At 36.5% G+C, this 12,929-nt stretch overlaps 2 protein-coding genes and 1 long non-coding RNA gene across 3 annotated transcripts; 1 reads left to right on the top strand and 2 right to left on the bottom strand.

Moving 5' to 3' along the window:
• Positions 1-1,499: 1,499 nt before the first annotated feature.
• Positions 1,500-3,725, bottom strand: LOC147293372 (uncharacterized). Its single transcript, XR_015120780.1, has 3 exons — positions 3,331-3,725; positions 2,456-2,504; positions 1,500-1,796 (listed from the first exon to the last, which is right to left on the bottom strand). It is a non-coding gene; the product is annotated as an uncharacterized LOC147293372 (long non-coding RNA).
• Positions 3,726-6,803: 3,078 nt separating this feature from the next.
• On the top strand, positions 6,804-8,253 carry LOC147293371 (putative GDP-L-fucose synthase 2). Its single transcript, XM_086232936.1, has 2 exons — positions 6,804-6,918; positions 7,119-8,253. Exons 1-2 carry the CDS (start codon positions 6,912-6,914, stop codon positions 8,072-8,074), a joined length of 963 nt encoding a protein of 320 aa, XP_086089062.1. The 5' UTR covers positions 6,804-6,911; the 3' UTR covers positions 8,075-8,253.
• A 2,727-nt stretch (positions 8,254-10,980) lies between these two features.
• Positions 10,981-12,437, bottom strand: LOC147293370 (chitinase 2-like). The gene is made up of 2 exons (XM_086231055.1): positions 12,368-12,437; positions 10,981-11,717 (listed from the first exon to the last, which is right to left on the bottom strand). Exons 1-2 carry the CDS (start codon positions 12,435-12,437, stop codon positions 10,981-10,983), a joined length of 807 nt encoding a protein of 268 aa, XP_086087181.1.
• Between the last annotated feature and the right edge of the window lie 492 nt (positions 12,438-12,929).

Raw genomic sequence — 12,929 nt, 5'->3', positions numbered from 1 at the left:
AAAGATGAAGTACATTAAACATCTACTAACTTAGGGATTAAAAGGTTTCCCATTTTGAGGGGGGTGACTTATTGTGTCTAGTCATTGTGCTCATAATGTAATAGTGGGTGAAAACAATGACTACAAAGAAAGTATCAAAATAGAGCAAATTAATTGTCGAGACTTTGAGAAGACTAGTTATCTGGCCCTTATGGAATATTACTTATTTCAAGTTTTTCCTCTAAGCACAAATCGAAATCTATAGCTCACGTCAATAACAAGGACAACAACATTAGGGGTAGTGATCTTAAGTGAGAGAGTACCTGGCCTAGAGTTTGAAAGGAAATGGCCTCCATAAGCCTATTTTTAGCACAAGATGCAGATTTGATTGAAATTGAACAAGGAAAAATTGAATCGCAGATCAAAACGAGTAAATCAACAACAGAAATAGAGAATCGAAGCTAGAGAGAGAGAGAGAGAGAGAGAGAGAGAGAGAGAGAGATGGATACCTGGATACCATGCTCGATGACCGGTCCACCACCAGCCCCATCGACGCCATCGACGATTCGAAGCCTACTCCGCCAAAGACGATTCGATTCCCAAGGTTTGCATCAAGACTGTCTTCGCTAGCACGAAGAAGCTCTGCGAGCAAATCTTCCAGGGCATCGACACATCCATTCAACAATGAGCTCTGAGCCAACGAGGTGGGAGAGAGAGAGAGAGAGAGCACTACTACAATGAAGTTAATAGACAACGGTAAAAAACCGTTGTCTATTCCTCCAAAATTTCGTCGTCTAGGCGTGTGACATCTATAGTCTATTCAGACAACGGTTTTTAACTGTTGTCTGAGTTAGTACATACAACAGTTATAATTTAAAACTGTTGTATAAAGTCCATCAAAAACCTTGATTTTCGTCCAAACAGTTGTCTCGCAATAGAATACACAACGTTTATAGATATAAAACTATTGTAGTAGCTAATGTCTAACAATAGTTATATACTATAAATGTTGTCCAATGTATCTTTAAACATCATTTTTTATAAAAACCGTTACATAATTCAGGTTAAATTTGGTAGGAATGTTGTTAGTAGAGGCACTCAACAACAGTCTTGGCTAAAAAATGTTGTTAGTAAAGCATATACACATCTGTTGATAATCTAAAACCGTTGTGTAATTAATATGCCAACAACAGATTTAACTAAAACATGTTGTTTTAATCACATATACACATCCGTTTATAACCTAAAACCGTTGTGTTATTTCATTATCCACAACTTGTTTTCCTCTTAAACCGTTGTCTAGGTTTGACCAACACAATGGTTATTCAACTAAAATCGTTGTCTAGGTTTGACTAACACAATATTTTTAAATTGACAACTGTTGTTTGTTTGATTCAAAATTTAACAACTCTGCTTGCATCCAATTGAAATTAAATCTCACTAAATCCCTGCTTGCATCCAATTAAATCCACAACTATGGACAGCTCAAAAAGATCCATGAATTCATTAAATTGGAATTGGAGTTTACAAAGTCATAGCAAACTCATTCACACATCCCTTGCTAATATTAACACCCTAAAAATTAATTGAAAGTAGCTTGATAGCTATACATATAAAAAAAGTACTTGTACAATTACACAAACTATAATGTCACTCAAACACTACAAGGAAACTAAAGATAGAAAAAGACAAAGTAAGAAATGATAGATTATTGGTTGCCTGACTTGTTCTTCTTTCCTGCTCATCTTGCATCATAAAATGACTCCATTTTGAAGTGTCCTTGGCAATTCTAAACTAGCACTTCCTCTCCTCCTCATCTGCAATTCAAAATACATACAAGCATGTCTATCATTAATCAAGTTTCTTCCAGATCTTCTATAGCTATATTCAGCATGAAAACCAGATTTTAAACTCAATAAAAGCCATGGCATGGTCCAAGCTAAGTAATCGTGCAAAGTCAGCCATATACATACCAAAATAACTGAATTTGCAAGATTAGTCGATAAACTGCCCCTAGCATATATGTACCAAAAATAATATATATCTACACAACCTAGTTAGCTTATCACTAGCAGCAAGGCAAATGACAACCACACATCGAGCTATTGAATACAAAGCTTATTTTGCAACCCTTGTACTTCCTCTCCTCCTCATCTACAATTAAAAATACATACAACTTAATTACAATCTAATGGAAGTCAATGTACTTAATCGAAGCTGCAACTTAATTTGCGTACCAAATGAGTAACTCAAGGGTAAAAAGATCCTAATAAACTTTAGATGAACCTTAGGGAATGTTTACAAAGATGCAAATTGCTCAACTGATCGAATGGGAGAGTTTTAAAAAAATGAAAAGATTAATGAATTGCTGACTGCCAGCAAATAGATTCATCAGAAAATTTCAGATGCAAAGACAATTAAAACCGTAGAGCGATAAGATAATATTCTATACTATTTATGTTTTGAAGTGTCTGACCTAGAAGAAAGATCACAGATTCTTCTTTGGCCAGCTTGAAGTGTCTGACCTATAAAAACAAATGAGCTTCTTTTTCAGGGAGGCATTATCAAGGAATACTCATTAAGCTTAGGATATTAGTCAAATGGGTCTGAAGATTTAGACTTGAAATATATTAGTCAAGTGATATTAATGAATAGAAAGTGATAGTGATAGCCACAACTTCAGGAAAAAAAAAAAGGCCGCTAGTCTGATGCTTTGGCTGCCAGTAAATAGCGAAAACTTAGAACCCATGCTCACAACTTAAGTTGCTACTAACAAAATGAAGAACTCTCAAGCTTAAGTGAAATGGCAGTGAACACAAATGAAAGATGGCAAGATGGAAACAAACTTAGTCTTTGGGTTATCACAAATAAAAACCATGAAAATTTGGAAATTCTTTATACGATGCAATATAGAACAATCAATATCATTGTTATTGAGCAAGCAAGCTGTCCAAGTAAGACAGGGGATGTGAAAATTAATTAGACCACCATTTCCTTCTTATCCTCTCTGTTCAGTAATTGTTTCTTCTTTACTTTCATATCTTCCATTTTCAGACTTGACTCTCTCAACTACAGCAAGTTCACATCAAAACTACAACATAAACAAGCAGATGGCCATAGCCAGCCATCAGAGCAAATGAAAATCATGAAACACATGAAAGCTTGCCTACCCAAATAAGCTACTGAGATGCTAAATTACATATCGATCCTAGTTGCAAAACCAATCATACATAACCAACTCAAAAATTCAAAACGACAAACACACAGATATAAGAGATGCTCATAAATTGTAAGAACTACCCAGATATTCCTACCTGAGAAAATAAAAATAGCTCAGGGAATCATATATACCTGCTCATGATCAATCCTTGATTCAATCTCAAACATAGGCCTTGATTCAACACCTCTTAGCCTCCCACAAATGATTCTAGTGCAAACAAATATGATAAATGTTGCACTCATACCAAAGCCAATAACAGTAGTAATCAAGTTCATACCCGAACCCATCATCTTGAAATTCCTACTTCTCACCTAATTTCCACACCCACAAGTCCCAAAACCAAAACAAAGACTCACAAGTCCACAAATGATGAGCAATTTAAAGATGATATTGGTAGCGAATCAATATTGCAAAAATGATTTGCACAAATTATTTATATTAATAGTCAATACTTAAAGCTTAATGAGAACAAAGAAAATAGATAAATTCACTATCAGCTGCCATGCTAGAAAAAGCAAAAAAGACATACCACACCCTTCAGTACAATATCTGTTTCAGAGTCGCTGCTTTGATGGACAACTCCAAGGCAATCAATCAAAAAGATCCTCTTAGTGAATGCTATACTTTAGTTTCACATGAAATAGGAGCTACCTTGCAAACCTATGGAGAAAGAAACACAAATATATGTCAGCTTTATCAGTACCATAGTTAGAATAGAATGTAATATAAGTAGAACACTATGAACCAGTGGTCCTGTAAAGGCACACAGAACCTTAAACATATAACTACCAGACAGCTAGCAATAAAGCTAACGTTTCAAAGCATAACTAACAAAATAGTGGCATGTCAATCTAATTTAATCGCAATGAAAGCACTACAACACCAAAAGCAGAAAGGGAAGAAATATTACATTTTTTGTTCGCAATGTGTTGATAACAGATCGAGAAAATAAACAGACAACTGAGACAAGGCAAAAAAGAATTATCACCTTAAGGGAAGCTCCACAAACCAAAAATCCATCCACATCTGGCTGTATTGCCAATTCTTGCAGTTTGCTCCATTTACAGAACCTAAAGAAGATTGCGTGTGTTTAGAACATAACTTTACATGGGGTAACTATATAAATATATATATTTATATATTTACAACTAGAAAATATATATATTTATAGCTAGAAAATTGTCAAACCACATCTAGCAAAATGAACATATCTAAAAGTACTTTGATGAAAACCAGCACACAGAGCTTAACAACAAAGAAAATCGATCAGTAGAACCTACAAAGAATAAATAAAGATAGAATATATTATAAACATTAGAATTGATTCTTTACCCAATTTTATATTTCCTCGGCTAGCAGATAAATGCAAGCCCAACTAAAAAATAACATCAAATTAGATAAAGTTAGGGCCACAAATACAGAAAATTACCATAAAATAAGAAACCCCCAAATTTCACGAACTAGTGTATATAAACCCTAGAAAATGGGAATTAAAATTTAGCAAAAGGGGATCGAGGGTAAGGTTGTACGAATTACTTGAGGTCTAACTGGGAGTTGTTTCTTAAAAGAATAATTAAAGAAAATATACAGAGAGAAAGAAAAAGGAGAAAAAGAGTACCTGACATAAATTATAGCATAATGTTGATAAATTTGTTTTCGATTTAGGATATAGAGAGAAAAATAAGTTAGGGTTTGCTGAAATCAAAGAGAAATTTATGAATTCATACATTGATTTACCTAAGAAAGAAATGGGGAGTTACCTCATAACTTTAGAACAAACACGAGAAGGAAGGGTATTAAAACCATATCAGATTCCACAGATCCAGTCGCTTTGGTCTGGTCCTATCCGACCCAACCCAGGAACGAGTGTTTTAGAGTTCTTCAAGTCGAAGTGGATAACATAGATTCTCTACCCCATTTTGAGTTTAAGGTGAAAGGGCGAGGGAGAGGTCAGAGAGCGAGGGCGAGGGCGAGGGCGAGGGCGAGGTCAGAGAGCGAGGGAGAGGGCGAGGGAGTTTGAGCGGGAGGCTGTGAGAGAGATAGAGAGACTGAGGAGAATAGAAGAGGAAGTTTGAAAGTGAGAGAGAGATCGAGAGGGCAGATCGAGAGGGAGAGGGAGAAAGAGAAAGAGCGGATCGAGGGAGCTGAGAGAGAAAGAAGGTTTGTATGTGTGATAAAGGAGGATTAATGAAGATACTGTAGCACCGGTTTTTTTCATTTCCTTTCACATACATAACGGTTGCAGCTAGTAAGTGTTGTTTAGGCAATTTCATAAACTCTACTCTGCCAAAAACTATTGGATTTCATGCATTCATACAACGGCTTTTTAAAAACTGTTGTGTGTTAAAATTACACAACAGTTTTTAACAAACTGTTGTGTAGGTAGTGTCGTCTATTAACATTATTGTAGTAGTGGAGAGAGTGAGGTCAGACAGAGAGTGAGGCCAGACAAAGAGAGACGGAAAAGAGAAGAATGTTAGAATGTGGACCGGGTTAAGTGTTATTAGACCTCCTTAAAAAAAAAAAAAAACATATGGATCTTAAAGGTATAAAGAGCCCAAATTTGAGTTTTATAATCATTTACTTAAATTTTTATTGATTTATTTGTAGTTAGCCCAAAAGTAGAAAGAACAAGAGTCATATCATGTAGCGTGCTTGGGCATGGCCCAATTATGGTACAGAGGACTTGGGCTAAAATCTTTTTTCAAGATTTGTCAGTTGTTAACATTGATGGGCTCAAGTTTTATTTTCAAGGCTGGGCGTAAATGTAGATTTTCTATATGGTTAGATGGTTTAGGCCCAGTTAACTAACCTAACTATGAATTGACAAAGGAAGCTTCTTTCTTTCTTGAGGGAAGTTTCTTACTAATTTGAAGGAAGCTTCTTTTAAAACCAATTTGAAGCTTCCGAAAAGAGTGAATAATATTGGCAATTTGGCAGCTTCGATCCTTCCACCTATTTTGAACACCAGGCCCACCACTAGAAGCTGCATATATTTTCTTTAGTTATAACTTATAAAAGATTTGGTGTTGCGGCCCCCAAAAAATAAAAAAAAGGAGGACAACTCCAACTCTTGTGGATGTACCAAAACTTACTTATACTAAGAGTGTATATATTTTATATATTTATCTATGTTATTATGTATTATATTAGAGATAAAATATAATGATATAGAGTTAATAAATATATACATCGATTATATGAAAGTTTCACTTGTAAATGTACATACATGAATGATGTAGTAGAGTTAATTACCATATTAATGATTATATATGTATTATACTTTAGTGGATTTGTAACACCACATCAATATATCATATAGTGTTACCGATGTGGTGTTATTGTCACAAACAATAAATTGACATATGTTAATCTTTTTAATGCCCATTTTATCCTTGTAAGTTAACAACACTTGTTACCTGGTAAATGACTTGTATGGAGCCATGGAGGAATAGCTAGGAGCCAAGTAATTTTTTTTCAAATAATATTATTTCTAAAACTTAGCAATTGGGGCTAGTGATCAAATTTACAAAATGGGCTCAAACCCTGTTGATAATCAGTGGGCCTCAGAAATGAGCACCAAATTTCTGGACATAAATAGAATAAAAATGTGAGTGCCCAGATGAGTTGATTCAGTTGTCACCTCTCCACTGAGTTGCAAGTGTCTCTCTTCCACAGTTGCTACAGCACTGAAGCAAAAACATCTCACAATATGAGTGGTACTCTCTCTTTACTCTAATCTCACACTCTACATTCTGTTTGGTTGCTGAGAAAATCTAATCTAATTCACTTCAAAAAATTTATTTCCTTGTATGCACATTTTCTCAGCAACCAAACAACACAACACAACACAACACAACACAACACACATACAATCTCAGAGATCCCCTAATCTCTCTCTCTCTCTCTCTCTCTTCAGAATCCATTTCCCCTCCGTTCCTCTCCGACAAATCGGCGAAGATCTTCGTAGCCGGGCACCGCGGTCTCGTCGGCTCCGCCATCGTCCGCAAGCTCCAAGCTTTGGGCTTCACCAACCTCGTCCTCCGCACCCACGCCGAGCTCGATCTCTCGCGCCAAAACGACGTCGAGTCCTTCTTCGCCGCCGAGAAGCCCCAATTTGTAATCCTCGCCGCCGCGAAAGTCGGCGGCATCCACGCCAACAACACCTACCCCGCCGATTTCATCGCCGTCAACCTCCAAATCCAGACCAACGTCATCGACGCCTCGTACCGATTCGGAGTCAAGAAGCTCCTGTTTCTCGGCTCCTCTTGCATTTACCCGAAATTTGCTCCGCAGCCGATTCCCGAAAACGCTTTGTTAACGGGTCCTCTAGAGCCCACTAACGAGTGGTATGCGATTGCCAAGATCGCTGGGATCAAAATGTGCCAGGCGTACCGGATTCAGTACAATTGGGATGCGATTTCGGGGATGCCAACGAATTTATATGGACCGAATGACAACTTTCACCCCGAAAATTCGCATGTTTTGCCGGCATTGATGAGGCGGTTTCACGAGGCGAAGGTGAAGAATGCGGAGGAGGTGGTGGTGTGGGGGTCTGGGAGTCCATTGAGGGAGTTTTTGCACGTGGACGATTTGGCGGACGCGGTGGTGTTCTTGTTGGAGAGGTATAGTGGGTTGGAGCATGTCAATGTGGGGAGTGGCAAGGAGGTGACTATCAAGGAGTTGGCTGAGTTGGTCAAGGAGGTGGTGGGGTTCGAGGGCAGGCTTGTTTGGGACTCGGCCAAGCCCGATGGGACTCCGAGGAAGCTCATGGATAGCTCGAAGCTCGCGGGGTTGGGTTGGACGCCCAAGGTCTCGCTCAAGGAGGGTCTTGTTGATACCTACAAGTGGTACTTGGAGAATGTCAAGCAATGATAATGCAGGTGATTGCATTGAATGTGTTCTTTTATAATGCGCTATCAATTCTTATTATGTCGTCCTTAATTCATCATCATTGTTGTTGCATTTGATATCAGGAGCCTCTACTACATGGATATTGATTGTGTATCAATTATGTGGAATAAGTTATCTGTGAATTTGTTGTTTGTGATACATCTTGAAAGAGAGTACTAGAACCGAGTGAGTTGTTGTTGTAGGAGTTAAAACACTCTAAACAGAGCAAGGCATTTTAGACTATGTTTCTTTTGGTCAACATTTTATACTATTGAATATTACGTTTTAGTACTTTTATTATATGAAATTGGTGTTGTTTAACCCTTGCTCCTTGCTTGTTTTCACTTTTCACAAGAGGGTGACTGACAATAACTAATTTTGTATGGTTTAATGCTGATTTCAAGTTAGCATGGTTATATACTTTGAAGGTCTAACTTTATACCAATTGTTGTGTATATTGCTCATATGAATGGCACAGAAGGTGATGAATGAATTTTGTGAGGAGAAAAGATAGGGCAGGGGATTGGATGAGTTAATGTCAAGTTAGTTTAGAAAAAGCTAAGCAGGGTTAAATGTCTAAGAAAAAAAATCTACTTGCATTTTCACATGCTTCAAATTATATGTTGTCCTTTGCCTTTTTCTTTTCTTTTGTTTTTTCCCGAATTTCCATGTTGGCTGATATACATGTGGAGTAAATTTCTATGGAAATCTTTGATGCCATGCTATGTTTGGGATTGTTTCATAACATAAATTTAGGCTCATGATTCTCTTAACTGCTATTTGGATACCATCCAATCATTCACTTATAACTCATCCACTCCTTGGGCCTTTGGCTGTGTGGTCTAAGAACACGTCAAGATGGTTTCTTCTGTCATCAACCTTATTTTTGTTTACTTAATATCATTTGCTTTATAATGTTCGGTCTTGTGCTACTTTGGAGTGGAATATGGTGAAACCTATCTCATCCCTGTTCATGTTTTCCACGTCTGCGAAATATTTTCTTATTGGTTTTCTTAGTGTTCAATAATTAGAATCCCTTGTCTGCTTATTCACTTCCTCTCCATTGACTTGAAGGATGGTCATTTTTATATCAAGTTATATGCTAGATTAGTGTATAACAGTGGAACAATTGTTTCTATCTAACCTATGTGTTCAACTTTTTTTTTTTTTTTTTTAATCTTGAAAAACTTTCTTTTGAATTCTTTGTTTCTATTAGGATGTGAGGCTTGTGTTTCAGCCTCAATGGGTATCCCCTTTTTTTTTTTTTTTTGTCAAAGTTATGAGAAAAGCATCACCACATTGTATACCCATTCTAATATGTAGCTTTAGGTATTAATTTGGGTATTTGTACTCATATAAATGAGTCTAGTTATATAGATCCAAAAGAGGGAACTCAAGTAAGGTGGGGGAGTTTACAAGAACTGTGGTTTATAATTTTTCCTAGTGTGAAATCATTAGATGGAAAGGATTCTGGCATTTGTTTTTGAGACATGATCTCTTGGGATTTGTAGGAGATTTAGGTTCGCTGTATAGAGATTAAAAGTCTGCTTCATTTGACACCCAGGCACTGTGAGGAGTAAAAATCCATTAAAAAAGGGGTGGGGTGAAATTAAAAATACTGTTGTTTAAGTGAGTGTAAAAATCCATATATAAGGCTCTAGGAATTTTAAAGCCTGGGTCTTTTTGTTGTATATGAGCTCTGGCTTCAGGAAACCTAATTGACCTGTCTCTACAATGTCCAAAGATGTGATGCTAGGCAGCAAGGTGTAACGGTGTTGGAGATAAAAGAACCACCAACACTACTCTTTTTATTGCATGTACAAATGGAATCTTATTTAGTAAAAGAACCTGGTATGGTATTGTGATAACTAAATAGGGGTTGGCTCTTCCACAATACGATTGGTGCACCTTGTCTTTTGGAATCTTAACGGGTTGGAATCCGAAGTAGGAAAGCTTAACTTTTCCTGATGTTTCTCATGGTTCGGGTGAGATTATTTGCCTATAGTCTTGTTGGACCATTAGAGCTCTGGCTGTTCTGCACTGCACAGTCCCGATAATCGTAATGGAGCAAAGGGGCGCTTAGCAGATATCTCAAATTTAAGCGTAAACATTATTGTCTTGAAAGAGACCCAATAGTCATTCAATTCACAGAGATATGAGCAGTAACTTTCATTAGAAGCACAACTAATTTAATGACTTCATTAGATCACTAGATTTATGATTACCTCATCGGTTAAACTGTCAAGTAGTTCCTGAGTGTCTGAGTTTGATCAATGCTCACTTAAAGGTTGGATTTTTATCATCTTATCAAGGAGTCCAATTCTTTTAAAGTTAGTGTTAATTTGTGGCATGTGAGATCTATGTTCATCTCTCTCACACGCTCTGTGCATGTTCCACGGTTTCTACTAGTGTTTGCCCAAACCCTAGTGGCCCAATCGTTATTCAGAATGAATTACACATTTGATGCATAGTTTTTCATTTTACAGTCGAGTTCCATTCCTTTGCTCAAAGTTAAGATTTTTAGAACCGAAAGTCAATTATTGTCTACAAACTGAAAATTATCTCCAACGTGAGGAAGCGATGGTAAATTTGTGAAAGTGATAGAAAATAGAGACATGTACAACATCTAAACCTAGGGAATTGTTTTCTTGCAAAATTATTTTAAGGGATGGATTAGATCCTAATGTGGGTCTCACTAACGAAAATAAAAATAGTTTTCTTTTCTTTCAAAATTCTGAGTCTCTAGACTCTCTACAAAACCCTAAGTTTTGACATTACATTTCAAAACGAGAAGGACATTACATTTCAAAAGAAAGAATTTAATGTTGAAATATTAAATTTTCAAACAGATATTACATTTGTAATTAATGCAAACCAATTAATTTGTATCACACACTAGTAGAATTGAGCAAGAAAGCTTGTGATTTTCTCTCATAATAATAGTTATTGGCAGAAGAAGCATCAGCTGAGAAGATCATGACCCCATTGATTTGCAACCCATTTGTCTGGAGCAGACTCAAAGCATCAAAGAAGGCATCACCTTGAATGCCTCTTCCACTGACTTCATAGCTAGGCAACAACTTATCCTTCCCAAATTGCTTGGCTCGAAGCCTAAAGGCATCCAAATACCCTTTTGGGGTGATCACCTTATCAGTGTAGAACTGGTGGTTGACATAGTCTATGACATCCCCAAAGCCATCAAAGAGCTCAACATAAAAAGGTGCAGCCGTAGCGTAAAACGGCGCAATGGTGGCTATGGAAATGAGGCCTTGGTTCTTCAAACGGGTGATGAGTTGGCCAATGCAGTAGGCGAAAGACGTTGAAGATGAATTGACCATGCGACCTTTGGGGAAGTTTTCGTAGTCTATGTCAATGCCATCAAGATGGTACGTGGTGAGAATGGAGCCAAGAGATGAGACAGCATTGGAAATCCAGAGCTTGGGGTCCGCCGGGGTGTACCAGCGAAGGACTTTGGAGCCCAAGCTCCAACCCGAGAGGCTTGCCAAGGCTTTCACGTTGGGGTGGCGTTTCTTTATGGCTGCAACGGACCCTGCAGTTAATCCAGAATCCCAATATGGCCAAAACTTTCCGTTTTGAAACAATAGGAAATTACAAATTTGGTATACTTATTTTAATACTTAATTCAATTTGTTTAAGTTTAATTTTGGTCCACGATCTTTTTTAAGTTATGATTTTAAATTCTTTTGGTTGTGTTTTCCTCAAGTATATCTATTTCATCATTTTTTAGTCATAGGAACCAATTTGGAGTATTAGAATCAAAGAGAATTAAAGTTTGGTGAAGATTGAAAAATCTGAAAATTTTTCTAAGAAAAATTAATAATTTCGAGTACCCTACTTTAGGCTAATTATCTTAAGTTTTAGAACTCCGATTTGAATGATCTTTATATGGTTGTAAATGAGAGATGCATAACTTTAAAACAAATATATAGTTGCTGAATTTGGCTGATATTTGATAGTGTAAAAGGCGAGACAAATTTGAGAAAACAAATTTGAACGTTTATTGAAAGAGTACGTAGAACAATTAGTGAACTAAAACAGAACTAATTAAAAAACATTATGGACCAAAATTGAACTAGGTATAAAATAAGTGTACCAAATCTGTAATTTTCTCCTTGAAACAAATACATATACAGAACTTATCTCTCTTGTTGGGTAGCCCTTTTAAATGACTAACTACTGAGTATTGAATCCTTTACTATAAGATAGATATCTCAGGTGAAACAAAATAAAGAAGTAAATAATTGGACTACATACCACAAAATTGTTGAAAGATGAAGGCAATTCCGGCAACATAAAGGAGAGAGAGCTGATGAAGCTGAATCATCCTGCTCATTAAGTTTGGTTGTTAGCTTGAATGAATTAATTAGATGAAGAGGGAATAAGTAGTAAAGCTTTTATAAATTTATTGAAGTTGTCATTAAGCCGGCCAGTCATTTGAGTTTGCACAATTGGAATATTTAAGAAAGTTTACAAGAATTTCATCTATATATATAAATATATATATTTGTTTATTATAACTAAGGATGAAGGAATTAGTCAAATAATTTGTTTGTTTACATTTGATGACACAATCAAGGTTCAAGACATTGTTCCAGTTGTTAGTTTCTAACAAATAACAGCATTTTATCGCCGTCCATAATACCAATCGACATTGTTATTGGGGGCTCACATGACAGTGGTATTGGTCATTTGGGTTTGAATTTGGCTGTGGGACCAAGTACGAAGATTTTTATTGTACAGCCTCATTTCATGTTTTTTTTATGCTTCTAAGTTCTAGGCTTCTAGCTAGTTAACTTCTCATTACCAAAAAGAGAAA

Source organism: Dryas octopetala, chromosome 2, assembly GCF_963921425.1.
Source record: "Dryas octopetala chromosome 2, drDryOcto1.1, whole genome shotgun sequence".
Taxonomy (NCBI): domain Eukaryota; kingdom Viridiplantae; phylum Streptophyta; class Magnoliopsida; order Rosales; family Rosaceae; genus Dryas; species Dryas octopetala.
The sequence above is the reverse complement of the archived record's forward strand: the minus strand, read 5'-3'. Positions and strand labels throughout refer to the sequence as shown.

Excerpts from the sequence above, each read along its gene's own strand:
- LOC147293370 (XM_086231055.1), bottom strand. The coding sequence starts at position 12,437 with ATGATTCAGCTTCATCAGCTCTCTCTCCTTTATGTTGCCGGAATTGCC. Across the intron at positions 11,718-12,367 it reads CATCTTTCAACAATTTTGTG|TATACCAAATTTGTAATTTC; the intron begins GTATGTAGTCCA and ends TATTAAAATAAG.